Below are 26,470 nucleotides of genomic sequence, written 5' to 3'. Positions count from 1 at the left end.
TGTCATGATTACATTCTTTTTTCTGGCTCAGTAATATTCCTTTTTATATATTATGTATAATATATTCCTTGCTACGTAATATATAGGAAGGAATATCTAATATATAATTTTATATATATCTAATATATTTCTTTCTATATATTTTTTCTCTATATATTTATTTTATATATTCATTATATATAGTAAATATATATATCTATATGTATGTATATTTATTTACTTCTCTATCCATTCATCTATTGATGGGCACTTAAAATGCTTCCAAGCTAAACATCCATCAACAGAGGAATGAATGAAGAAGATATGGTACATATATACAATGGAATATTACTCAGCCATTAAAAAGAATGGAATAATGCCATTTGCAGCAACATGGATGGACCTAGAGATCGTCATACTGAGTGAAGTAAGTCAGAGAAAGACAAATATCATATGATATCACTTATATGTGGAATCTAAGAAAAGGGTACAAATGAACTTATCTAGAAGCAGCTGTTAGGCAAGTGAAATCCCTCTGCTTTCGTTAACTGCTGCTTATCAAATTTAGTCTCCAGTCCTTCCACAAAGACTAGAAGATAGGGACTCTATCTTCATTTGTTAGCTGGAACCAACACTACATTTTTTTGGCAGCCTTGAGTTTTTTCAGATAGGCACTTTAAGGGAAGTTGGGCTCATTCCAAGGATGCGGCTTTGAGCTGTTGTAAACTATGTTAGTCTCTATATGCTAAAGCTGAGGCCCTGTTGAGAAGAGGTCTCAGAAGAACCTGGCTAGAGTTTGGTCAAGGAGAGGATCTTAGTGTCTAGGTTCTTAAGGAGACTGCTTTCTTGAACACTTCTTTGAATAAATATTTCTTATATTACTTTATTATTACACTTCATATACATGGTAACATTTTCCACCAACGACTTAAAAAAAATCTTTTTGAGTTTTAGTGACAGTATTCTTTTGAAAAGTTAAGAGTGCAGAATGAGAAAGCCTTCAATCCACCTCCACTTTGCAAGTCTTTTTTACTGTCTCTTCATCAAGGGTCCTTTCAGCAGAATCTTTCCTAATGTTTCAGAAGCAGAAATGAAAGTTTCCACTTAGGACAGGTGTGTGAAGTTCACTGACATGGTAAATTCTAATCAACCAACATATACTTATTGAAGGGCTTTTAGGCTTAATGTACTTAGGTGTTGTGGGCATAATGTAGTTTGGAAAAAGAAAAGTAAAAAACACATAATTTAGTCCTTTCTTTGTAACTTGTAGAAAAAGGAGACTTAATCTTCATATTTTTATGTTCTTTCTGTTTTTTTTTAAAGACTTTATTTCTTTTTTTTCATTGCAGTGCGTGGGCTTCTCATTGCGGTGGCTTCTCTTGTTGTGGAGCTTGGGCTCTAGGTACGTGGGCTTCAGTAGTCGTGGCACACAGGCTCAGTAGTTGTGGCTCACGGGCTTAGCTGCTCTGTGGCATGTGGGATCTTCCTGGACCAGGGCTTGAATCTGTGTTCCCTGCATTGGCAGGCAGATTCTTAACTGCTGCACCACCAGCAAAGTCCCTATTTTTATGTTCTTACATGGAAGTGTTTATTTCTTGTGTGACTTGCATCTTGTTCCATTAACACCTCCATTTCCCCCTTTCTTACTGTGCTCTACTGGCTGTTCCACAAACATGCCAGGCATTTTCCTTGACTAGAAAGCTCTTCCCCTAGATATTCACCTGGCCCACTCTCTCACTTACTGCAAACTTTTGCTCAAATGCCATCCTGCTCAAAGAGGCTTGATCTGACCATCCTATTTAAAATTGCAAGCCATTCCCCTTTCCTCTTTCCCCACCCTACATCATTTACTTGTTTACTCTAATTGTCATCTGTCTCCCTCCACTAGAATGTCTGTGTCATTAGAATCAATATTTTAAAAAATCAATATTTTCTACTGATTTTTCTCAAGTTCCTGGAACACTGCATGCCACTTGGAAGGAACTCAATAAATATTTGTCCAATAAATGAGTCCTTTTTTGTAGTGGATCTTCTGCTTCCTTTCTCCAAGCTTATCCTTTTTTTAAACCATAATTTTATTTATTTATTTATTTGGTTGCTCCGGGTCTTAGTTGTGGCATGCATGTGGGATCTAGTTCCCTGACCAGGGATCGAACCCAGGACCCCTGCATTGGGAGCTCGGAGTCTTATCCACAGGGGATAAGACTCTCTTATCCACAGAGACCTTTCTTTTTATCCAACTTGTTTTCCTTCCATCCATACTGTTCTTCATGTTCATGTACTAGTTTTTTCTTTTCCTTTTTTTTTTGACTGGGTGGGGGCGGGTATTTTAATTACAGAAATGAGATCATATAATACCTATCACTCAGTCAGCAGATTTTCTCACCTAACAATACTAGGACAATAGACACTGATGTTACAAATCTTTTTAATGCTTGCATAATGTTCCAGCATATGAGGTGAGTACACTACTTTCATTCATGTTTGTCACTATTTTTCCACTCCCTTCACTTTGGACCACCCCATCCCTGATCTCCCCCATTTTTCCTTCTACCTAGTACCATTTACCCATTCATCCTGTACGCAACAGTCCCGAACATAGTGATCACTCAGTAAAGTGTTTGTTGCACCCCTGGTCTGTTTCTGGCAGCGATTAGCTGTGTGCATTGTTTGAGCGAGAGCGACTGAAGGGACAGAAGAAGGCACGACTGAAGAAATTAAAAGCTGGGGTGAGCCTCCTCTGGAGCCTTTGGTCTCTCCCTGAAGCAGCGTGGGCTTCGGAGGGTCAGGGCGGGCTTAGGGGACCGAGAGAACCGGATTGGCAGCTCTTGGAGGGAAGGGTGGCCCTGGGGTGTCAAGGGCGGCCGTGGGGTGTCAAGGGCCTGTGCAGCAGAGCGGGATAGGTTGGGGGTGGACCTGGGCGGGGCTTGGAGGGGCGAGGCCAGCCAGGGGGCGGGGCGGGCAGAGAGCGCAGACTCAAATGCGGGCGGACAGCTGGGCTTTCCAGTCCGACAACAACGCTTCGAGAGCCATGGAGGGTACCGGTGGGCGGCTCGCTTGCTCGACCGTGGGGCTGTGGCTGGGGTTGTTGCTGCTATGCAGCTGGGGGTTCCCTGGGAGCGCCGAGCCACGGGCCCCGCCGGAGAATATCGGTAGGCGAGAAGGAGGCGGCGCGCGGCGGGGGCGGTGGGAGCGCGCCCCACGCCGGGCGGCCGCTGCCTGATGCTCCAGGCCGGGCACCCGCGACTCCCGCCGGGCCGCGCAGAACGAGCTGCTTGCGCAAGTGGAGCTCTCCCCGGTTCGCACCTTGGGACTGCTTTACGTGCCCCAGGGACCGCTCTTTCCCGGGCGTGGAGACTTGCCCACTTGAGCAATGGGCCGTGGAGGGGGGCGACCCGGGCTGGCGGGCGGGCGCCAGGCCTCCCTGCAGCCCCTGAGTCGGAGGCCTTGGGCTCCGGGGAGGCTGAGGCCCCTCCCGCGGCCTTCCCTTGGTGCACTTGTTGGGAAATCGGTCTTCTGGCTGGTCCGGGAGCGACGGGCCAATTCCGCTCTGCAGATGAGAGGCGCACGCGGGCACAGCACACCAAGCAGCGCAGATAAGCTGACCGCGCTGGCCGCGTCTGCTTCCAGTGATGGGCTGGGGCGCCCTTCCCCCGTCCGCTTTGCTGAAGTCGGCCGGCTGGCACAGTCCCCTGGCTTGCACAAGTTCTCTGCCTAGGACGACTACACAGCCGAAACAGTCACTCTTTTAGTTTGAGTCGTTTTGGTTGTTTTCCCCTGTTTATTATGTTTTTTTTTTTTTTTTTTTATTCTCCTTTAAGCCGTGTCCTTTGGAATCATTAACCTGTTTACATTAACGAGACGGAACAAATCAAGGCAAAAATGGCGGCCACTTTATTTGAAATGCGTCCTGGAAAGGCCCCGCCTCCTCTGTTCCTTTGCATTGGGCACAAAGAAGGGTGTGCGGCGGTCCACTTGGTTCTTCCGCAACGAACTGTGAGAATCTTGGGCCATCTGGCAAAAAAAAAAAAAGAAAAGTGTAACTACCACTTTTGTCTGGGGGCAGTGTCTGGCCAGATTCATAATTCTATCTTCACTGCAGCTGTCACTTGCCTCCCCCTCCCCAGGCTTCCCTAAATTGTTGATCACAGGCTTAAGCAACGTCTGTTGTTGATTTACGGCCTTTCAAAAACAAAGCAAACCTACAAAGCTGGTAAGAGGGAAAAAAACTTGTTCCTTCTTTTTCCCCCATAGCGATTATTGGAGCTGGCATTGGTGGCACTTCAGCAGCCTATTATCTGCGGCAGAAATTTGGGAACGATGTGAAGATTGACGTGTTTGAAAAAGGAGAGGTGGGGGGCCGTCTGGCCACCGTGACTATGCAAGGGCAAGAATATGAGTCAGGAGGTTCCGTCATCCATCCTTTAAATCTGCACATGAAGCGTTTTGTCAAGGACCTGGGTATGTAATTTGGTCAGACAAGCAGACTTCAATATGCATGGATATTGTTGTCAGATAGGGAACTGAAACTTTCCTGCCTTGTTAATCATCTTTTACAGTGAAGCTGGTAAAACTGCTTTCCTCACTTTCCTGCTAGCAGTTGGTGCTGCCTTAGGAGCTGCTCTGCTGTAATGGGACACTAGTTATCTGTATCTTCAGTTATCTGGAATTACAGCCATGGGGCACAGGGTGGGGATGGTTGCTGCCGTGGCTTCTCAAACCTCTGGGTTCGTGTTAAAGAATCAAAGAATGGTTGGAGTTAGCAGAAACCCTAGCGTGCTCATTTTACAGCTGGGGAAATGAGGCCCAGAGACTTGAGGTGTCTGGCTTAAGGTCACTCACACAGCTGTAGGTGCGAACATGTGCCTAGAACTTGGGACATCGGACTGCTTGCCTACCAGCAGAGGCACTGGACAGGTATGGGGGAAGCGTGGCCAGCCTCTGCAGGCTATTTCCTCAGGGAATATTGTGTAATTTTGGCCTTCTTCCAGTTATCAGAACTATCCAGTTATGCAAAATAGGATTTGCACAGGAATGGGGCTGACTTCTTTTCCTTAGCTGCTTGCCACATCTCCGGTGGACGCCTCCTGGGCCTCTTTCCTCCGTGAGGGCGAGTGTATGCCAGGAGCCATTTATGCTGCCAAGAGTCATGTCTGACATTTCTGTTTTTAAGTTGAATTCAGCTCATCCTTTGGTTTTTTTCTTTTGACTTTTTAGTCTTTTTAGACTAACTATAGCCAGTCTCATTTTGATGTATCTGCATGATCATCCAACCCATCTTTCAGGGAATCCGCTTTTGGAAAATGTGGTGTCTAGTGTATCACCCACTGTTCTAAAGGTAGAGCTCCTTTAACATGTCTCCTGAGAACTGGGGGAAGCCCGGATTCACTCACTTCAGAACGTCCCCGGTAGCTTCAGATTATCTTCTCTCATTTGAGCAGTACAGAAACCACTGACTTAGCTACCTTTCTTTGTTTTTACAGGTCTCTCTGCTGTTCAGAGCCCTAGTGGCCTAGTGGGGGTGTATAACGGAGAGACTCTGGTATATGAGGAGAGCAGCTGGTTTATAATAAACATGATTAAACTAATTTGGCACTATGGATTTCAGTCCCTCCGAATGCACATGTGGGTAGAGGATATATTAGACAAGTTTATGAGGTAATTTCTTCTCTTCCATTTAACCTAAGACTTATTAGAAGATCTGTAGGAATTATAGTTTCTTGGAACAGTTCTCTACCTAACTGCAGCCTGTTTTTAAGATCGTTAGGCAAAATGTTTTGTATACAATACGCAGACCATTTATCCACTTCGAAGCTGAAAGGGTAGTTTATTTTTGCTTCTGAAAACATATTTTGCAAATGCTTATTTAATGTTACCAGACACTTTAAAATGCTCTACAAATATTAACTCCTTGAAGTCTCGTGACAGCTCTCTGAGGTAAGTACTGTTATTAGCTTCTTTTCACAGGTGTGAAAGGTGGAAGCTTAGAGAGGTTTCAAGTGTGCAAGTCCACCCGCCTAGTAACTGCTGGAGCTGGAGTTCTTACCCAGGCAGTCTGGCTCCAGAGTCCTCTCTCTTAGTCTCGGAACTGTTTTAGTGTTGTGTGTAGATGAATGAGCTGATGTGTACAAGAGCTTGTAGAAAGGATCAGAAAACTTAAATGAGCTTTATTTAACTGTGACGTGATGTTTCAGTGAGCCAGCAGCCTGAAATATCAGTTCTGAGACCCAGGAATTTAAATTAGGATATTAAATTCCCACACTGTCTTGTGTAGTGAGAATACAGGTGCCTCTTTTCCTTCTCTATGTTTTTCTGTCTTTTCAAAAATTTCTTTGTGTATGAATATGCATTGCTTTGGGAAGTAGGAAAAATAACATAAGATAACCAGTCTACCTTTGAAAGATACAACCTATTTTTTTTTTTAAGGTCATTGGCATGTGCTAATTTTTATGCCGGTTTACAGTTTTAGGTCCTGGAGAAACTCAGCTTGTAAATGCTAATAATGTTTCATTACTGTGCCTGTGCCAACGGAATAAAATAATTGTTAAAAAGGTAAAATTAGGGACTTCCCTTGGTGGTGCAGTGGATGAGAATCCTCCTGCCAATGCAGGGGACCCAGGATCGATCCCTGGTCGGGGAAGATCCCACATGCTGCGGAGCAACTAAGCCTGTGTGCCACAACTGCTGAGCCTGTGCTCTAGAGCCTGTGAGCCACTACTACTGAGCCCATGTGCCCTAGAGCCTGTGCACTGCAACTACCAAAACCCACGTTCTCTAGGGCCTGCGTGCCACAACTACTGAGCCTGTGTGCTGCAACTGCTGAAGCCCATGTGCCTAGAGCCCACGCCCCGCAACAAGAGAAGCCATTGCAAGGAGAAGCCTCCGCACTGCAATAAAGAGTAGCCCCCACTCGCCACAACTAGAGAGAGCCTGCATGCAGCAACGAAGACGCAATGCAGCCAAAAAAAAAAAAATTAAATTAAATCTGTCAAAAAAAAAAAAAGGTAAAATTACATGTCATATGACCAGGTATTGCCCAGCACAGATGTAAGAGGTGAATAGGATAAATGTACTCTAGTTTCTGTAACTTTTAGTAGTTAGGGATTTCTTTCTTTCTAAACATCATTCTGAGGTCAATTTCTTGAACTCCTTTCCAGCGGGTACGTTAAGTTCAGCTATAGTGCAGGTTGTTTTAAAGTAGTCATTCATTCCTTTGTTCATTCACCAAATATTGAGTACTTATTATGTGCCAGGCAGTATTCTAGGTCCTAAAGATGTAGAACCCAGAACATGTCCCTGCCCTCAAAGAATACATATTCTAGTAGAGAGACAAGCGGTTTACTAGGAAAATATATAGAACTTGTATAGAGACAGCCAGTCACTTTTTTTTTAAAATTTTTTATTTTTTGGCTGTGTTGGGTCTTCGTTGCTGCGTGTGGGCTTTCTCTAGTTGCGGTGAGCGGGGGCTACTCTTCCTTGCAGTGCGTGGTTTTCTCATTGTGGTGGCTTCTCTTGTTGCAGAGCACAGGTTCTAGGCGCACGGGCTTCAGTAGTTGCAGCATGCAGGTTCAGTAGTTGCGGCCTGCGGGCCGTAGAGCGCAGGCTCAGTAGTTGTGGTGCATGGGTTTAGTTGTTCCGCAGCATGTGGGATCTTCCCGGACCAGGGATTGAACCCTTGTCCCCTGCATTACAGCCAGTCACTTTTTTTTTTTTTTTTTGTGGTACACGGGCCTCTCACTGTTGTGGCCTCTCCTGTTGTGGAGCACAGGCTCCGGACGCGCAGGCTCAGCGGCCATGGCTCACGGGCCCAGCCACTCTGCGGCATGTGGGATCTTCCTGGACCTGGGCACGAACCCATGTCCCCTGCATCGGCAGGCAGACTCTCAACCACTGCACCACCAGGGAAGCCCTACAGCCAGTCACTTTTTAAAGAAAGGGGGCATGTTGCTGCATCCTCAGCAGGAAAATCAAGTTCATATGGCATCAGATACAGCCTTGCCTGTGTGTATCAGTTTTCTTGACATGTAGAGAATTGCCCTTTGAGAAATTAAGAAATCACTTTTCAAGTGAATTCAGGGTATTACAGAACTGTGAAAAAGACCCAGTGAGGGGATACATAAGTTATACTATTTTTAAAAAGTTTATTTTATTGAAGTATAGTTGATTTACAATGTGTTAATTTCTGCTGTACAGTGAAGTGATTCAGTTATACATATATATACATTCTTTTTCATATTCTTTTCCGTTATGGTTTATCACAGGATATTGAATATAGTTCCCTGTAGATTATACTATTTTTGATTTTAGAAAACAATTCCCAAACTTCATGGAATTACTGCCCCCCTCCAGTGTATCTTTGATACTTGATTATAGAGCACTGACCTTTGTGTTGTTTAAAGGGCCATCCATCATACATTACTGTTTCTTTCAATAAATCAAGAACATGCAGATCTTATTTTGATAATTTTGTCATACCCTATGAGACAGTTGGAGAAAGGGCAGGTATTGAGCCAGCATGTGCCAGTTGCTAAAGTAGTGAAATACTGCTGGACTTGTGAAATAGCTACTAGCTGCATGTTTTCTCTTCCCTGGGAGTCTCCTCCACTGCTCCAGCAGGGAGTCTTGACTCAGTTCCAGTGCTGTAGTCAGTCTACTTTCTGTTTAATGTTGTACCAGTTATTAAATATTTGTAATATCACTCATGTTACAAAAACCAGGATTGGGAGCCACAGAGGTTGCCAAAGAGGACTCTGGAACAGTGAAATCCCCAACATTTCAGTAAAGTAGTAGTTATTAATCCTGGCTGTACATTATATTCACATGGGGATCTTTTTTTTCTTTGGCCATGCTGTGTAGCTTGCAGGATCTTAATTCCCAACTAGGGATGCAACCTGGCCCCCGTCAGTGGAAGTGCGGAGTCCTAACCACTGGACCACCAGGGAATTCCCAACATGGAGATGTTTTAAAAATAAGAATGATGTGGGACTTCCCTAGTGGCACAGTTTTAAAAATAAGAATGATGTGGGACTTCCCCGGTGGCAGAGTGGTTAAGAATCTGCCAATGCAGGGGACACAGGTTCAGTCCCTGGTCCGAGAAGATCCCACATGCTGCGGAGCAACTAAGCCCGTGCGCCACAACCACTGAGCCTGCGCTCTAGAGCCCGCGGGCCACAACTACTGAGCCCGTGCACCGCAAATGCTGAAGCCCGCACGCTCTAGGGCCTGTGTGCCGCAACTGCTGAGCCCGTGTGCTGCAACTACTGAAGCCTGCGCGCCTAGAGCCTGTGCTCCACAACAAGAGAAGCCACCACAATGAGAAGCCCGTGCGCTGCCATAAAGAGTAGCACCCGCTCGCCACAACTAGAGAAAGCCCTCGCATAGCAATGAAGACTGAACACAGCAAAAAATAAATTAAAAAAAAAAAGAATGCTGTGCTCTACTCCTAGACAATTTTTATTTCATTGGTTTGTAGTAGGCATCTGGGCATTGGTGTGTTCACCTCAAGTGAATCTTGCCTATAATCAGGGTTGAGAACCACTAGATTAAAATGCGTAATTGGAGAATATTCTTGAGTTTTTTCTTTCTTTGAATGGTGTAAGAAACCTAAAGTCCTTGCTCAACACATTTTCTCCCTTTTTTGGATATATATGACAGATCCGGTTGGCTCCTTTTTAAAGTGGCTTGTGTGATCATCTGTAGAAATTTTTGGGAGATTTGTTGACCAGCTTTGGGGAGGTACATTGTCATTTTTGTGCTTCTATTTCAGAGTGTGCACAGTGTGAGCAAAAGCCCATGTAACAGTAGTAAACCATGATACTTGAAAGAGGGTTCAAGCTTGTGGTAGGCAAGGCCCCACACCCCTGGGAGTATGCATTTTTCTTTGCTGTTGAAGGTATTTGGGTGGAGATCCTGCTGCCCTTGATATCCACACTTGCCAAGTCAATTTCCAGTTCTGAGCATTTATTTATGCAGTTTTTCTGGTTGGATGCCATTCTTTATTCCAGAATTCATGTCTTATCTCACCCCTTTCCTAATACTTTAGTCACCATTCATGTCTCTTTTCGAACATCTCTTAAGTGTTATATGGTGCACACCACACACACACTTGTGTTGTTCTGTAGTATGCATAGTAGCCAGAATGTCATAGATGTTCAGTCACATATTTGTTGAATTGAATCCTGTGGTCCACAAAATGGCTTCCCGTTGAGATATCTTGGCTTATAGGCTGGGTTCAAGCTCATTCTTGTCTCTAGCACTTAGTGCATTTCTGGGGATATGTTAGATCCTTAACACTTCTTGATCTGAGACTGATAGGACTCATAGTGAAAGGCTTTATAAACACCCTTTTTATTCCTCAAAGGAAAAAAGTTACACCTAACAAGTCATTTTTTATTCTTTTCATTTTCTCATTTCCCAAATCCAGTCTATCTTGAATCCTATCAGTCTTTAAAATATATTCAGAATTTCACCACTTCTCACCACCATCACTGCTTCCGCTTTGATCCAAACCACCATTATCTCTTGTCTGGCGGCATGTGGGATCTTAGTTCCCCAACCAGGGATCAAACCTGCATCCCCAGCATTGTAAGCACAGAGTGATAACCGCTGGACCACCAGGGAAGTCCTGTCTGGATTGTTGGAATAGCCTCATGTGGTGGGCTAAATAATGCCTGCCTCCCTCTGCAAGATGTCTACATTCTAATCCCTGGAACCTGTGAATGTGTTACCTTACGTGGTAAAAGGGACTTTGTAGATAAGATTAAGGATCTTGAAAAGGGGAGATAATTCTTAATTATTTAGGTGGGCCCAATGTAATCACAAGAGTTTTTATAAGAGGGAGGCAGGAGAATCAGAATGAGTATTAGATGGGATGATGGAAGAAAGAAGTTGGAGTGATGCTTGGAGGGGCCATGAGCCAAGGTGGCTTATGGAAAGTGAAAAAGGCAAGAAAATGGTTTCTTCCCTCAGAGGTTCTAGAAGGAACCAGCCTTGCTGACACCTTGACTTTAGCCCAGTGAGATTGACTTTGGATTTCTAACCTGCAGAACCATAAGATAGTAAGTTTGTATTGTTTTAAGCCACTGAGTTTGTGATAATTTGTTACTGCAGAAATAGGAAACTAATTCACCTCCTAACTCATCTCCCAGCTTTTGCCCTTGTGCCATCACAATCCGTTTTCAGCATAGCAGCCAAAGTAGTTTTCTAAAAATCTAAGAGTCATCACATTACTCCTCTGCTGAGAAACTTTCAGTGGCTATTTCATGCAGAGTTACAGCCAAAATCTGTGCCATGGCTTGGAAGACCTGATAGGATGTAGATAATCCCATTCATCATTTTTAAATTTCCTGTTTGTTATGGGCAGAGTTGTGTGTCCTCCCCACCCCCAAACTTATATGGTAAAGTCGTAACCTCCTGTACTTCAGAATGTGGCTGTATTTGCAGATAGGGTTGTAATGAAGTAATTAAGTTAAAATGAAACCGTTAGGCTGGGCCCTATCCAATTTGACTGTTGTCCTTATAAGAAGAGTAGATTAGAACACACAGAAGAGGCACCAGGGATGTGCACAGACAGAGGAAAGACCATGTGAGGACACAGCAAGAAGGTGGCCATCTGCAAGCCAAGGAGACAGGCCTCAGAAGAAACCAAACCTGCCAACACCGTGATCTTGGACTTGGAGCCTCCAAACCTGTTGGAAATAAATTTCTGTTGTTTAAGCCAGCCAGCCTGTGATACTTTGTAATGGCAGCCATAGTGAACTAGTATACAGTTGGTATTCTGCACACTCGTTCACCCATTGTTGAAAGTGGGATATTGGAGTATCCGGCTGTTATTGTTGAACTGTCTGTCTCTCCCTTCAGCTCTGTCAGTGTTGCTTCATGTGTTTTGGAGCTCTGTTGTTAAGTGCATATATGTCTATAATTGTTATGTCTTCCTGATGGAGTAACCCTTTTATCATTATAAAATGTCCTCCTTTGTGTCTAGTAACAAATTTTGTCTTAAGTCTATTTTCTCCGATATTAGTGTAGCCACTCCTGCTCTCTTTTCATTACTGTTTGCATGGTATATCTTTTCCCATCTTTTTACTTACAACCTGTTTGTGTCTTTGAATCTAAAGTGTACTTCTTGTAGACAAGATAAGTTGGATTATTATTATTATTTTTTAAATCCAGTCTGCCAATCTCTGTGTTGTGATTGGAGAGTATAGTCCATTTATGTTTAATTACTGTTGATATTTGCTTTTTATATGTCTTTTTTCTTTTTGGCTGCACCACATGGCATGTGGGATCTTAGTTCCCCACCAGGGATTGAACCTGTGCCCCCTGCATTGGAAGGCGGAGTCTTAACCACTGGACTGCTGGGGGAGTCCCTCTATTTGTCTTATATCATTTTTGTTCCTCTGTTTCTCCATTACTCCTGTCTTTTTTTTTTAACCCATTTATCTTTTGATGGCTATTTGGGTTGCTTCCACCCCTTGGCTATTGTGAATAATGCTGCAGTAAACGTGGGTGTTCAATTATCTCTTTGATCCTGCTTTCAGTTTTTTTGGATATATACCTAGAAGTGAGATTGCTGTATCTTTTGGTAATTCTACTTTTAATTTTTTGAGGAAACACCATACTGTTTTCCATAGCAGCTGCACCATTTCACGTTCCCTTCAACAATGCACAAGGGTTCTAATTTCTCTACACCCTTGCCAGCACTTGTTATTTTCTGTTTTTTAGATAGTGGCCATCCTAATGGGTGTGAGATGATAATCTCTTTGTGGTTTTGATTTGCATTTCTCTAATGATTAGTGATGTTGAGCATCTTTTTTTTTTTTTTTTTGTAAATTTATTTATTTATTTTTGGCTGTGTTGGGTCTTCATTGCTGCATGCGGGCTTTTCTGTAGTTGCGGCGAGCGGGGGCTACTCTTTGTTGCGGTGTGCGGGCTTCTCATTGCAGTTGCGGAGCATGGGCTCTCGGCACGTGGGCTTCAGTAGTTGTGGCAGGCGGGCTCAGTAGTTGTGGCTTGTGGGCTCTAGAGCGCAGGCTCAGTAGTTGTGGTGTATGGGCGCAGTTCCTCCGCGGCATGTGGAATCCTCCCGGACCAGGGCTCAAACCCGTGTCCTCTGCATTGGCAGGCGGATTCCTAACCACTCTGCCACCAGGGAAGTCCCTCTTGAGCATCTTTTCCTATGCTTGTTGGCCATTTGTATGTCTTCTTTGGAGAAATATCTATTTAAATTGTTTGCCCATTTTTTAATTGGATTTTTGTTGTTGTTGCTGAGTTGTAAGAGTTCTTTATATATTCTAGATGTTAAACCCTTATCAGATACATGGTTTGCAAATATTTTCTCCCATTTTGTAGGTTGCCTGTTCACTCTGTTGATTGTTTCTTTCACTGCACAGATGTTTTTAAGTTTGATGTAGTCCCATTTATCTTTTTGCTTTCGTTGCCTGTGCTTTTGTTGCCATATCCAGGTAGTCATCGCCAAATCCGATGTCATGAAGCTTTCTCCCTATGTTTTCTTCCAGGAGTTCTATAGTTTCAGGTCTTATGTTTTTGTCTTTAATCCATTTGGAATTAATTTTTGCATATCATCTAAGGTAAGGGTCCAGTTTCATTTTTTTGCACGTGGATATCCAGTTTCCCAGCCCCATTTGTTGGAGATACTATTCTTTACCCCATTGTGTAGCCTGGGCACCTTTGATGAACATTTGATGATATACATGAGGATTTATTTCTGGATTCTCTGTTTTGTTCCACTGATCTGTATGTCTGTTTTTATGCTGGCACTAAACTGTTTTGATTACAGTAGCTTTGTATTATGCTTTGAAATTAGGAAGTGTGAGACCTCCAGCTTTGTTTTTCTTTCTTCATATTGTTTTGGCTATTTGGGATCTTTTGAAATTCCATGTGAATTTTAGGAATTTTTTCCAGTTCTGCAAAAAAAAAAAAAATGTCACTGGGATTTTGATGGGGATTGCACTGAATGTGTAGATCACTTTAGGTAATATGGACATTTTAACAATTTCAAGTCTTCCAATCCATGAACACAGGATGTCTTTAATGTCTTTCAGCAGTGTTTTGTAGTTTTCAGTGTACAAGTCTTTTTGTCTCCTTGGTTAAGCGTACTCCTAAATATTTTATTCTTTTTGATGCTATTGTAATGGATTGTTTTCTTCATTTCCTTTTCGTATTGTTCATTGTTAACATAGTGCCTTTAAAAAATATTGAGATATAATTGACATATGACATTGTGTAAGTTTAAGGTGTACAACATGTTGATTTGATACATTTATAATATGTATTACATTATGATTACCACCATAGCTAAACACCTCTGTCATATCACATAATTATTATTTCTTTTATGCGGCAAGAACATTTAAGACCTAGTCTCTTAGAAACTTGGAAGTATATAAAATAGTATTGTTGGCTATCATCATTATTCTGTGCATTAGATCTCTAGAATTTATTCATCCTCTAGGTGGTGCCTTCTTTTGTTTTAGAGAGTGTACCATTTTAATTCTCTTGCTGTTTCTTTCAGAATACATATTTTTGTTATTGTGTTAGTAGTTTCCCTGGGGATTACAGTTACTATCTTAACTTAAAACAATGTTAATTGAATTAATACCAACTTAATTTCAATAGTACACAAAAACTTTACTCCAATATAGCTTTGTTACCTCACCATACTTTGTGCTATTGTCATACAAATTATGTCTTTATGTTCTATAAGCTTATTAGTTTTATAATTATTGCTTTATGCAGTTTTTCAAAAGTCAGATAAGGGGAAAGAATTTCAAGCATATACAGTGGTCCCTTGGTATGCATGGGGGATTGGGTGCAGGACCACCCCACAGATACCAAAACCTGCAGATGCTCAGATCTCTTACAGTTGGCCCTCTGTATCTGTGAGTTCTGCATTTGTGGAAATGGAATGCCAGCTGTATATTTTTTAGAAAAAATTTGTGTATAAGTGGACCCATACAGTTCAAATCTGTGTTGTTTAAGGGTAAACTGTATATCTTTATACTGTCTTTTTTTTTTTTTTGCGGTACGCTGGCCTCCCACTGTTGTGGCCTCTCCCGCTGTGGAGCACAGGCTCCGGACGTGCAGGCTCAGCAGCCATGGCTCACGGGCCCAGCCACTCCGTAGCATGTGAGATCTTCCCGGACTGGGGCACGAACCCGTGTCCCCTGCATCGGCAGGCGGACTCTCAACCACTGTGCCACCAGGGAAGCCCCTATACTGTCTTTTATATTTACCTATTTAATTACCTTTACCCATTCTTCATGTGGATTTGAGTTTCTGTCTGGTGCTATCTCAGCCGGAAGGGCAACTTTTAGTATTTCTTGTAGGGAAGGTTTGCTAGTGTTAAATTATCTGTTTTTGTTTACCTGGGATTATATTAATTTCTCTTTATTTTTGAAGGATAGATTTGCTGGATATAGAACTCTTGGTTGATAGTCTTTTTTTTCCCCGGCATTTTCAATATGTCATCCCATTATCTTCTGGACATCATGGCTTCTGAAGAGAAGTCAGCTCCTAATCTTACCGAGGATCATTTTTGCTGGATGAGTTGCTTTTCTCTTGCTGCTTTCAAGATTTTCTCTTTATTTATCCACAGTTTAACCATTATGTGTTTAGGTGTAGATTTTTTTGAGTTTATCCTTTTTGGATTTGTTGAGCTTCCTGGATGTATAGATTATTGTCCTCCATCAAATTTGGGAAATTTTTGACCATTGTTTCTTCATAAATTTTTTGTTGGTTTCTTTTTTCTCCTCTCCTTCTAGGATTCCATTATGTGTATCTTGGTATGCTTTTTGTTGTCTCACAGGCTCCGAGGCTCTGATCATCATTTTCTTAACTCTTGATTCTTTCTGTCCCTGATTGTGTAATCTCAACTGACCTTATCTTTAAATTCACTGATTCTTCTGCTGTTTCAAATCTGCTGTTGAGCCCCTCTAGGGAATTCTTTTTTTTTTTTTTTTTTGCGGTACACGGGCCTCTCACCGCTGCGGCCCCTCCCGCTGCGGAGCACAGGCTCCAGCTCCGGACGCGCAGGCCCAGTGGCCATGGCCCACGGGCCTAGCCGCTCCGCGGCACGTGGGATTCTCCTGGACCGGGGCACGAACCCGCATCCCCTAGCATCGGCAGGCGGACTCCCAACCACTACGCCACCAGGGAAGCCCTCCTCTAGGGAATTTTAATTTCAGACTATACTTTCCAACTCCAGAATTTTAAATTTTTTTCTATAATTGCTTTATTAACAGTCTATTTGTTCTAATCATTGTTTTCATACTTGCTCTAGTTCTTTAGATATGGATTCCTTTAGTTCTTTGAACATATTTATAATATCTGATTTAAAGTCTTTGTCTATGGGACTTTCCTGGTGGTCCAGTGGTTAAGACTCTGTGCTTCCAATGCAGGGGGCGTGGGTTCGATCCCTGGTTGGTGAACTAAGATCCCATGTGCCGTGTAGCGAGGCCTACTAGTCTTTGTCTGGTAGGTCCAATGTCTGGGTTTTCTCTGGGAAAGTTTCTGTTGACTCCTTCCTCCCCCCCCACCCCATGTATGGGCCATACTTTCATGTTTCTCTGAGTATCTCGTGATTTTTGTTGAAAACTGGACATTTAAAATAATATTAAATGGCAGCTCTGGAAATCAGAACTTCCCTCACCCCAGGTTTGTTGTTGTTTGTTTGTTTAGTGACTTTCTGGGACTGATTCTGTGAAGTCTGTGTTCTTTGCCATGTATGGCTACTCGAGTGTGTGTGTTGGGATGTGTTTGCAATGCTCTGGAGGGTGGTTTACAACTCTACTTTAGCCTTTACTTCTGGCTTGCTCAAAGCCTCAAGGTCAGCCAGAGGTGACAAGATTAGGGCCTTCTCAGGTCTTTCCTGGACACGTGACAGCCTTGTACATGAACATGAGCTTCTAGGTCCCCAGGAATGAATTGGGGTTTTTCATTCCCCAATATCAAAAAAAAAAAAATCTTTTGTTAAGCCTCTTATCAGCCCCAATTGGTATCACAGCCTCAGGCAGCTGATGTTAAATTGCCACTGATGTTTTTGACAGATGCACTCAGGATGGGCTGTTTGTACAGAGCGAGCTCTGAATCAGGTCAAAAAAGACAAGCCCTAATCTAAAAAATACAACAAACTAGTGAAAATAACAAAAAGAAACAGACTCACAGATATAGAGAACAAACTAATGGTTACCAGTGGCCGGGGGAATACAGGGGTGGGGGCTGGGAGGTACAAACTATTGGGTGTAAGATAGGCTACAGGATGTATTGTGCAACTTGGGAAATATAGCCAATATTGTGTAATAACTGTAAAGGGAGTATATCCTTTAAAAATTGTATTTAAAAAAACAAAAGGACAGTCCCTGAGGAAGGAGCTTTTGAGTGAGTTGCCAGATAGGGCAAAAGTGGCACTTCTCTGGGAATGGGAATTTTGGGATGCTCTCTGGGAATGGGAATTTTGGGATGCTCTCTGGGAATGGGAATTTTGGGATGCTCCAAGCCTGTTTTATCCCCTGCTGTGGCTGCCAGCTTGCTGGTTTCACAGGGATTGTAGTTGCAAGGCTGCTGATTTTGAAGGCTACCTTGTTGCTAGCAAGAGGGGAATGGGAATAGGGGAAGTTAAAATACCACAAGGCTCACTTGTTCTTATAGACATTCAGCCATTTTTCTTGAATAAATTCTCCTGGGATTTTGTTTATTTCCAGAGTTTTGAAAAAGTTGATGTTGACAATATTTGTCAGTGTTCTCATTGCTTTTATTTAGGGGCAGATTTTTTAAGGTCCTTACTCAATTATTGTAGAAGTGCTTCATCCCATCTTCCCTACTTTTTTCTGTCTGTGCCTCTACCTGTTCTCCTGGATCTCTCTGCTTCAGCTGCAGTACCAGGCATGCTGCTGTCATAACGCCTTTGCACTGCTCATACCTCTGTCTGAAATATTTCCCCCCACTCCCGTCTCTGCAAGGATTGTATCCTCACCTCCTTCGGGTGTTTGCTGACGGATCACCTTCTCAGTGAGGCCTTTCCTTGACTACTTATTTTTTTGTATCATCTTATTTAGAGTTGCAAGTCAGCTCCAAACATTTCCAATCTATTTTTTTTTTTAGTTTTAATTTTATTTATTTATTTTTGGCTGCATTGGGTGTTCTGCACGCGGGCTGTCTCTAGTTGAGGTGAGTGGGGGCGGCTACTCTTCGTTGTGGTGCGTGGGCTTCTTATCGTGGTGGCGTCTCTTGTTGAGGCGCACGGGCTCTAGGCACGTGGGCTTCAGTAATTGTGGCGCATGGGCTTAGTCGCTCCGTGGCATGTGGGATCTTCCCAGACCAGGGCTCGAACCTGTGTCCCATGCATTGGCAGGTGGATTCTTAACCACTGTGCCACCAGGGAAGCCCTCCAATCTTATTTTTGATTTACTTTTCTCCTTGATAATTATCATCCTCTAAACTGTCATATAATTTGCTTGCATTTCTTTATTTATTTTATTGCCTGTTTCCCCATCTAGAACAAAAGCTCCATTAGAGCAGGGACTTTTTTCTGTGTTGTACTGACTTCTGCATCCTTAGCACCTAGAACAGTGTCTGACTCAAAGTTGATGCTCCATAAATATTTGTTGAATGATTAAATGAATGAATGAGTGAATAAATGGGTAGGGGGTATACAAATGTAGTTTAAAAAGAAAAGAAGTTTGTGTAAGCAATCTGATTAGCAGAAACTACTTGTTACGTCTCACTTTATAGTAAATAGGCATTCTTTTTTTCTTAAATTTATTTATTTCATTTATTATTTATTTTTGGCCGTGTTGGGTCTTCGTTGTTGTGTGCGGGCTTTTCTCTAGTTGCGGCGAGTGGGGGCTACTCTTCGTTGCGGTGCGCAGGCTTCTCATTGCGGTGGCTTCTCTTGTTGCGGAGCACAGGCTCTAGGTGCGCAGGCTTCAGTAGTTGTGGCTCGCGGGCTCTCGAGCGTAGGCTCAGTAGTTGTGGCGCAGGGATTTAGTTGCTCCGCGGCATGTGGGATCTTCCCGGACCAGGGCTGGAACCCGTGTCGCCTGCATTGGCAGGCGGATTCTCAACCACTGCACCACCAGGGAAGCCCCTAAATAGGCATTCTAATGCAGGGGTCTCTAACCCCTGGGCCTCGGACCTGTTAGGAACCGGGCCAAACAGCAGGAGGTGAGCAGGGACGGGGTTGGGGGGGTGGGGGTGGGCTGGGCAAGCGAGCAAAGCTTCATCCGCCGCTCCCCATCGCTCGCATTACCGCCTGAACCATCACCCCCGCCCCGTCCGTGGAAAAATTGTCTTCCATGGCACTGGTCCCTGGTGCCGAAAAAGTTGGGGACGGCTGTAATGCAGCTAGTATTGTAAAGCAGTTATGGTGCTCAGTGTTTATACGGTATATATTGTCTCATGTCACCCTCTATGAGGCCTTTACTTAGGAGGCTTGTTTGAGTGGGGTTGGGGCTCCGGTGGGAGGAGGCAGGGAATCATTTTTTTATAACATCATACTTAAGTTATTTAATTGGCTACTATTTTGTCATGCTGACCATTACAAAAGATTGCTCTTCATTTTATGAGGTATTCAGTGTATTATTTTTCTGAAGAACTCAGTGTTCTCATCTTTTTCCAACTTCCTAGGGACTACAAGCCAAACAGTATGGGCCGGAAGGAATTATTTTAATTTCTCAGTTTTGGCACAGAGAATTTTTCCACAAAAATATATTCAACATTTTGTATACTACACCGTTAGACAGTAGGTAATGTTGAAATGGATATGACATTATCTCTGCTCTTTAAAAAAATTACAGATTATTTTGAGAGAAGAAATTTGATGTAAAAACTCTTCTATGATCACTGGTAGAGATCTTTCCTTGGCATTTATTTCTTCCTTTGCTTCATACACTTATCTGTGCATATTCCTGAGTACCTGTTCCTAACTGTAAGTTCCTTGAGAGAAAGAAACCATGTCTTCCTCATTTTTGTATCACTTGCACCCTGAAAAAATATGTATTGAATTATTGCATGAACTAATTTATGTGAACATTTTTTCAAGTCTCTAAAGTGCAGAGAATGTCAGGTGATAGTTCCTAAAAATTAAATAATTCGAAGTAGTATCTAAGTGCTGAGCATGAGTGCTAAGTTTTATGGGACTTTTGGAGGTGATGACATCACTGTGGACTGGGAAGTTGGGTAAGACTTTGCAGAGGGTTTGGGATTCAGGCTCTGAAGGAAAGTGTAGCTAGTTGTTGTATGATTAGGGATGGGAAGTGTATTCCAGATGGAGGGAAGAGGCAGTGCAGTGTTTGGGAGCAATACCCAGAGCATATTTGAGAGCAGTGAATGAATGGGTCAGCTGTATTCAAGTGGAAGATTGTGTGTGTGTGTGTGTGTGTGTGTGTGTGTGTGTGTGTGTGTGTGTGGTTGAAGGCAGAGGGGGATAGTGGTTCTTGAGCCTTCTACTTGCCATGTGACTTTTAGACAAGTTCTTTAACTTCTACTTTGCTTCTTTATCTGCAATTGAGCAAAGGAGTTAGTTAGACTTGATGAGTTTGGCTCTAAAAATCCATGATTTTTTTTTTTAATGTCAGAACTTTAGTAAGTAACAGTAATACGCAAGATGTTTTTTGAGTAAGTGGATGGATGACAAAATAAGGGTATTTTAGGACATCTGGGAGATTCATAAATGTTTTAAAGAAGAGAAGCTAGAGGCAGGTAGATCAGTTATTCATTTTAGTAGTTTGAATATAAATCCTCACTTAGGATCAGGGAGATGAGAATGAAGTAACAGAAGAGATGTTAGAAAGATTGATAAGGTTTCCTTCTTAGGTGGGAGAAGCAGAGAGGAGAAGTGAAATGTTTAAATTTGAAACTAAATGAACCGAGAATGACATGTAGGATGTTGGGAGTAACTTGTTATTTTTGGTTGTGGGAGGAGAGAGGATCAAGTCTAGTGGAAAGGTAAAGTTTAACTTCAGACATGTCTAAGTGTGCTCAAGATAAGATGAATAAGACATACCTACTTCTTGAAAGGTGCTCCCAGTGACCATATTAATGCAGAAGAGTGTATATAAAGGACAGTGGACTTCCCCCAGAGGAGGCGGAGGGAGAGGGAGGCCAAGAACCTCTGGGATACCTGGGGCAGATGGTGACTGAGGTGCATCTCACAGGATAGGTAGGGACTCATCAGAAGGACACATGAAAGTCACTTTGAGTCTTAGAATGCTATTTTCCTTTTTTATGTGTACCCTTCCCCCTGTCTTGTTTGGTGTTTAATGGCCATTTCTTTTCTGTTCAAAAGGATCTACCGCTACCAATCTCATGACTATGCCTTCAGTAGCGTAGAAAAGTTACTACATTCCCTAGGAGGGGACGACTACCTTGGATTATTTAACCGATCACTTCTTGAAACCTTGCAGAAAGCAGGCTTTTCTGAGAAGTTCCTCGATGAAATTATTACTCCTGTCATGAGGGTCAATTATGGCCAAACCATGAACATCAATGGCTTTGTAGGTAAGTCAGGGCTTGGAATAGTTATGGACATTAGTTTACAGAGTGGTTTACCTGATGCTATGGTGGCTCCTTACTTTAGGCCATGTTTTGGAGAAGACTGCCTTTCCTTGTGAAACCTCAGACACAATAAAAATGTTGGCAAAATTGTGTATATGTAAATGTGCATTTCTATGGGAACAGAGTCTTTAGCTTTTATTAGTTGAATGCTTCTCATCTGGGGGAGATTTTGCTCCCAGAGCCACTTGGCAATGTCTAAAGACATTTGGAGCAGGGCTTAGCTAATTGGGAAGGGAGAGTGGGTAGAGGGCCTCTTACAGAGTCAGAATTAAAACACATTTTCTTCCTACCGCTGACAGGGGCAGTGTCAATGTCCTGTACTGATCCTGGCCTTTGGGCAGTAAAAGGTGGCAATAAACTTGTTTGCTCACGGCTCCTTCAGGCTTCCAAAAGCAATCTTATATCTGGCTCAGTAATGTCCATAGAGGAGAAAACAAGGACCAAGCAGACAGGTAAACCTGAACTTCTATTTTACTGTTCCTAATTTTCCCTGCAGAAAATAACTGCTTGGGGAGAAAAACCTCTTTCTCCATCTCTCACTCACTTCCAAATGATGGAACGGAATTTTAGTTTCCCGACCAGGGATCGAACCTGCACCCCCTGCACTGGACGGCCAGGGAAGTCCCAAATGATGGAATTTTAAATTGGAGGTGTTGTATGTCATGTAGAAATATTCACAGATGTGCTCAAGTACAGCAGCATGACTCTTTGGATTTAAAAAATAATTTCATCCTCAAAAGTAAAAATTTCATATTTTGTACTTATTGACAAGATTTTATTTCCATTCCAAGTAGAAAATTGGCCTCATTGTAATACAAATCCAAGGGATAATTATCTTAAGGGATAAAACTTGTTTAATGCCTTAGAATTATAGAGAAACTATTAAGAAGGTATAGAATTATTTTTAGAAGGTATAAAATACAGTATGTTAGAAACATTAAAAAAATGTATGCTTCCCTATTTCCTCTAGGAAATCCCACAAAGGTGTATGAAGCGGTCTACCAAACCGGATCTGAGACCCATTCAGCCTTCTATGACATCGTCCTGGTGGCCACTCCATTGAATCGAAAAATGTCCAATATAACTTTTCTCAACTTTGATCCTCCAATTGAGGAATTCCATCAATACTACGAACCTTTAGTGACAACTTTAATTAAGGGGCAGTTGAATTCAACTGTCTTTACCTCTAGAGCTTTAGATGAGTTTGATCTCGGTACAGTCTTAACCACTGATAATCCAGATTTGTTCATTAACAGCATTGGGTTTGTGTCTTCTGTAGAAGAAAGTAATAATCCTCAACCAAAAGCGGACAGGTCACACGTTTGGAAGATCTTTTCAGCAGGACCTCTTACTAAAGAACAAATTTTAAAGCTCTTTGTGTCCTATGATTATGCTGTGAAGCGGTCATGGCTTGCATACCCTCATTATACGCCTCCAGAGAAATGCCCTTCCATCATACTCCACGATCGACTTTATTACCTCAACGGCATGGAGGTTGCAGCAAGTGCCATGGAAGTGAGTGCTGTTGCAGGCTACAATGCTGCTCTCCTCGCCTATCACCGCTGGAACGGGCACACACACATGATTGACCAAGAGGACTTATATGAGAAACTTAAAACTGAACTATGAAATACCACTATTTCTTTTTTTTCCGTCCTGGTTCCAAATGGAATTATCACTGCAAAAAAGAACACAGTCTGAGCAGAGACGATTTTGAAACAGATATTTTGCTGTTATCATTGTTTAACAAAAGTAATCCCAGTGAATCATGAGATATACAAGGTTCTAATTAAGCATGAAGGCATAACTATTGCATCTCCAAAATTTATTCTTTATATCCATCAGCAGTGTTTCCCAAACTTCTCTGATTGTAAGAATCATGTGGAGTTTGTTAAACGTACGGATTCTCTAGCTCCTCTGGAGATTCTCATTTAAGAGGTCTGGGGTGGGGCCCTGGATTTTGAACCAAACCTTAAAGCATTTTAAGCGGAGCACTTGAGGAAGACTTATCTTTTAGTTCGGGACTAGTTCATTTGTGCTTCGCAGCTGGATGTGACCTTCAGTCAGATACAACTACTATGGGAGCTGGTATCTTATGCCTGGCTTTAGTAATTTATTTTTCAAAGTACCTATGCCCATGCTTGAAGCCTTGACTTTCAGAATGTTCTTTTCATTGCTTCTGTCTCTATTTCATTAGGGGTGAAAATCAGAAGTCTTAGTTTAGTATAAATTTAAGATGTCATACAAAAATCTTAAGTAAAATGAAAAGTGCAGGCTACTGATTTAAGAAATTGGCCTTCTATTATCAAACCCTCACCTGAGGAGCTTTTAAAAATAGTGATGGAGCTCCACAACAGAGATTCTGATTTAGTTGATCGAGGACAGGACCTCAGCTTTTTGTAGCTTTTGAAAGTTCTTAACGTGCATCCTGGGTTGAGATTCACTAATGGTGGTGGTTTATGATGTTTCCCAAGGGTTTTTAGTGCCTTACGAGTCCCAAGAAACCCAATCCGTTATCAAAGCGGGTCCATGTTGCAAAGAATGATTTCTCTCATTGAGAACTCTAGTAATCTTGATAGTAAGATGCAGTGACAGTCTCACAGCAGAGGCAACTTAGATTACTCCAGAGCAGTTGGCACTAGAGGAGGATATTCAGCAAGACACCTTGCTTGATCAGATCCCGTGTATGTTCAAACTGTTAAATGCTTCTAAAGGTACTGTAGCATTTTGGTTGAGAAATTGGTTGCTGAAATCTTTTGAGGCCCTGGTTCTGAGCCTCAGCTGTACATTGGAATCACCTGTAGGAGTGCTTCCTGAATGATTCTAATATGTAGCCAAACTTGAGAACCAGTTCTCCATCCGTACAAAGATCATGAGGGACTGTCCTTATAGTCACTGGGAGGACAGGACAAGTAAAAGCTTGTTAATTCTAAAAGTAACTGCAACCAAGTTAACATGTATTTTTTTTTTTTTAAAAAAAGCCCTCCAGATTATAGCAAAAAAGAGAACACTGATTCTTAAAACAATTTCTTCTCTATTACAATTGTGAATAATATGCTGATAAAACTGCCAAGATATATTTGATGTAGAGGCAGGAATTAAATTTATAGTTTGTCAAAGGGTCAGCTTTTTACTATTTTTATTCTTAATAAGTATGTTGAGACATTCAGTTTTTCCTTTTGTGGTTTTAATGAAGAGAGTATGTAGAGAGTGTAATACTATTATGTATATGCTAAAAGTGGGTGAATACTAGTGAGGTAATTTAATTTCTATCACTTATAGACTTGTTTTGCAATAGGACATATTTGTACCTAGAACACCAATTTAAAAGGTTGCTGTTATATCAAACCCAACTCTGTTTTCCAACAAGGCATCCGAAGTTGTTTCCTCAAAGAGCAAAACAGGTTATCCATATGTCAAGCATATTAGTATTAATGCAATTACAGCATTAAAAAAACTTTTTTTTTAAACTGGAAGAAAAACCTATCAGGGCCTATTATTCCAGGAGGCCGCTCAAATCATCTTTTTACAGAAGAGACTGGTAAAAATTATGCAGGGGCTGAATGAAGGCCAAGTTCTGCTCCAGTGGTTCTCCAACTTGAGTGTGCATCGGAATCACCTGGAAGCCTTGTTAAAACATTGCTGGGCCTCACCCCAGAATTTGTTTCAGTAGGTGTGGAGTGGTATACAAAAGACTGCATTTCTGTTATGTTCCTAGGTGATGCTACTGGTCTAGGAACCACTCAGAAAACCAGTTCAACAATTCAGCTCTACGTGGCTGCAAAAAAACACAAGCTTGTTGACATTAGTGAAGAATTAAAAAGAGAATGGAAAAATAGAAATGTATTGGCCTTCATTAGTTTGATCCCTCTCGCTATTCTTTTGCTGTAAACATTTCCTATAAATAGGAAATACCACTTTACATACACATAAGCCACCCGTTTTATTATACTTTACAAGTACCTCACGTACTCAGTGTACACCCCACTCTCCAGTTTTAAAGCAATTTATGATTCGTAGGCTTTTTACCAGATCACAAAAATAAGCATTTGCTTGATAGGTTTCTTAAAGTTAGGTTTATGATACAACCATCTGTAAAATATCTCTGAGTTTGTGAACCATAAAATTTATGAACTAGGTGAATATATCATGGGCAGTGTTATCACTATCTTCTCCACAAAGAACCACAGTGCACTGGAATGTTTTTCTCTGGAATTGTATTTCTACTCTTGTATTCAAAAAAAATTTCCCACGTTATGTTCAAAATAAAACCATGATATCATGACTTCCTGTGTTTTACTTCTGTTGTACTATATGGTTGACCCTTCAACAATGTGGGGGGTAGGGACGCCGACCCCCAAGCAGCCAAAAATCTGCGTGTAACTTAGTCAGCCCTCTGCACATGTGGTTCCTCCATCCAGTTCAGAATCCGTGGATTCAAACCACCATGGATGGTGTAGCACTGTAGTATTAGCAAATTATTTACTAATAATCCAAAATTATTTTGGAAAAAATCTGTATAGAAGTGGGCCTGCACAATTCAAACCTGTGTTGTTTGAGCAAAACCGTACTTGGTATGTAAACGTATGTGAAAAAGTCAGAGTCTGTCAAAGTTATGGCAAGAACTTTGAAAATTCCAGTTAATGTTTCAGAAGAAACCCACTCAGGCTTGCAGCTTCTTTATCTCTGTTCAGTGGTAAAAGATACAGAAAATGGGCATCCTTGCCAATGTTTCATATTTAATAAGATTCTTGTATTTTAATGCATTAAAAACCTCAGGGACTTCTAGTGGGTGAGCATCCGCCTGCTAATGCAGGGGACAGGGGTTTGATCCCTGGTCCAGGAAGATCGCACATGCTGTAGAGCTAAGCCCGTGCGCCACAACTGCTGAAGCCCGAGCGTCTAGAGCCTGTGCTCT

At 42.1% G+C, this 26,470-nt stretch overlaps 1 protein-coding gene across 2 annotated transcripts; it reads left to right on the top strand.

The window, feature by feature from the left end:
• The first annotated feature begins 2,941 nt into the window (after positions 1–2,941).
• Positions 2,942–25,837, top strand: PCYOX1 (prenylcysteine oxidase 1). Of its 2 annotated transcripts, none has more exons than XM_067704787.1 (6): positions 2,942–3,023; positions 4,234–4,440; positions 5,463–5,637; positions 21,284–21,495; positions 21,852–22,004; positions 22,523–25,837. In XM_067704787.1, exons 1-6 carry the CDS (start codon positions 2,960–2,962, stop codon positions 23,179–23,181), a joined length of 1,470 nt encoding a protein of 489 aa, XP_067560888.1. In that variant the 5' UTR covers positions 2,942–2,959; the 3' UTR covers positions 23,182–25,837. The 2 variants fall into 2 exon arrangements, with proteins under 2 accessions (XP_067560888.1, XP_067560887.1); XM_067704786.1 differs by having other exon boundaries at positions 2,944–3,131.
• The last annotated feature ends 633 nt before the right edge of the window (positions 25,838–26,470 follow it).

Source organism: Pseudorca crassidens, chromosome 14 (genome assembly GCF_039906515.1).
Source record: "Pseudorca crassidens isolate mPseCra1 chromosome 14, mPseCra1.hap1, whole genome shotgun sequence".
NCBI lineage: Eukaryota > Metazoa > Chordata > Mammalia > Artiodactyla > Delphinidae > Pseudorca > Pseudorca crassidens.
This window is presented reverse-complemented; position numbering and strand designations above follow the sequence as displayed.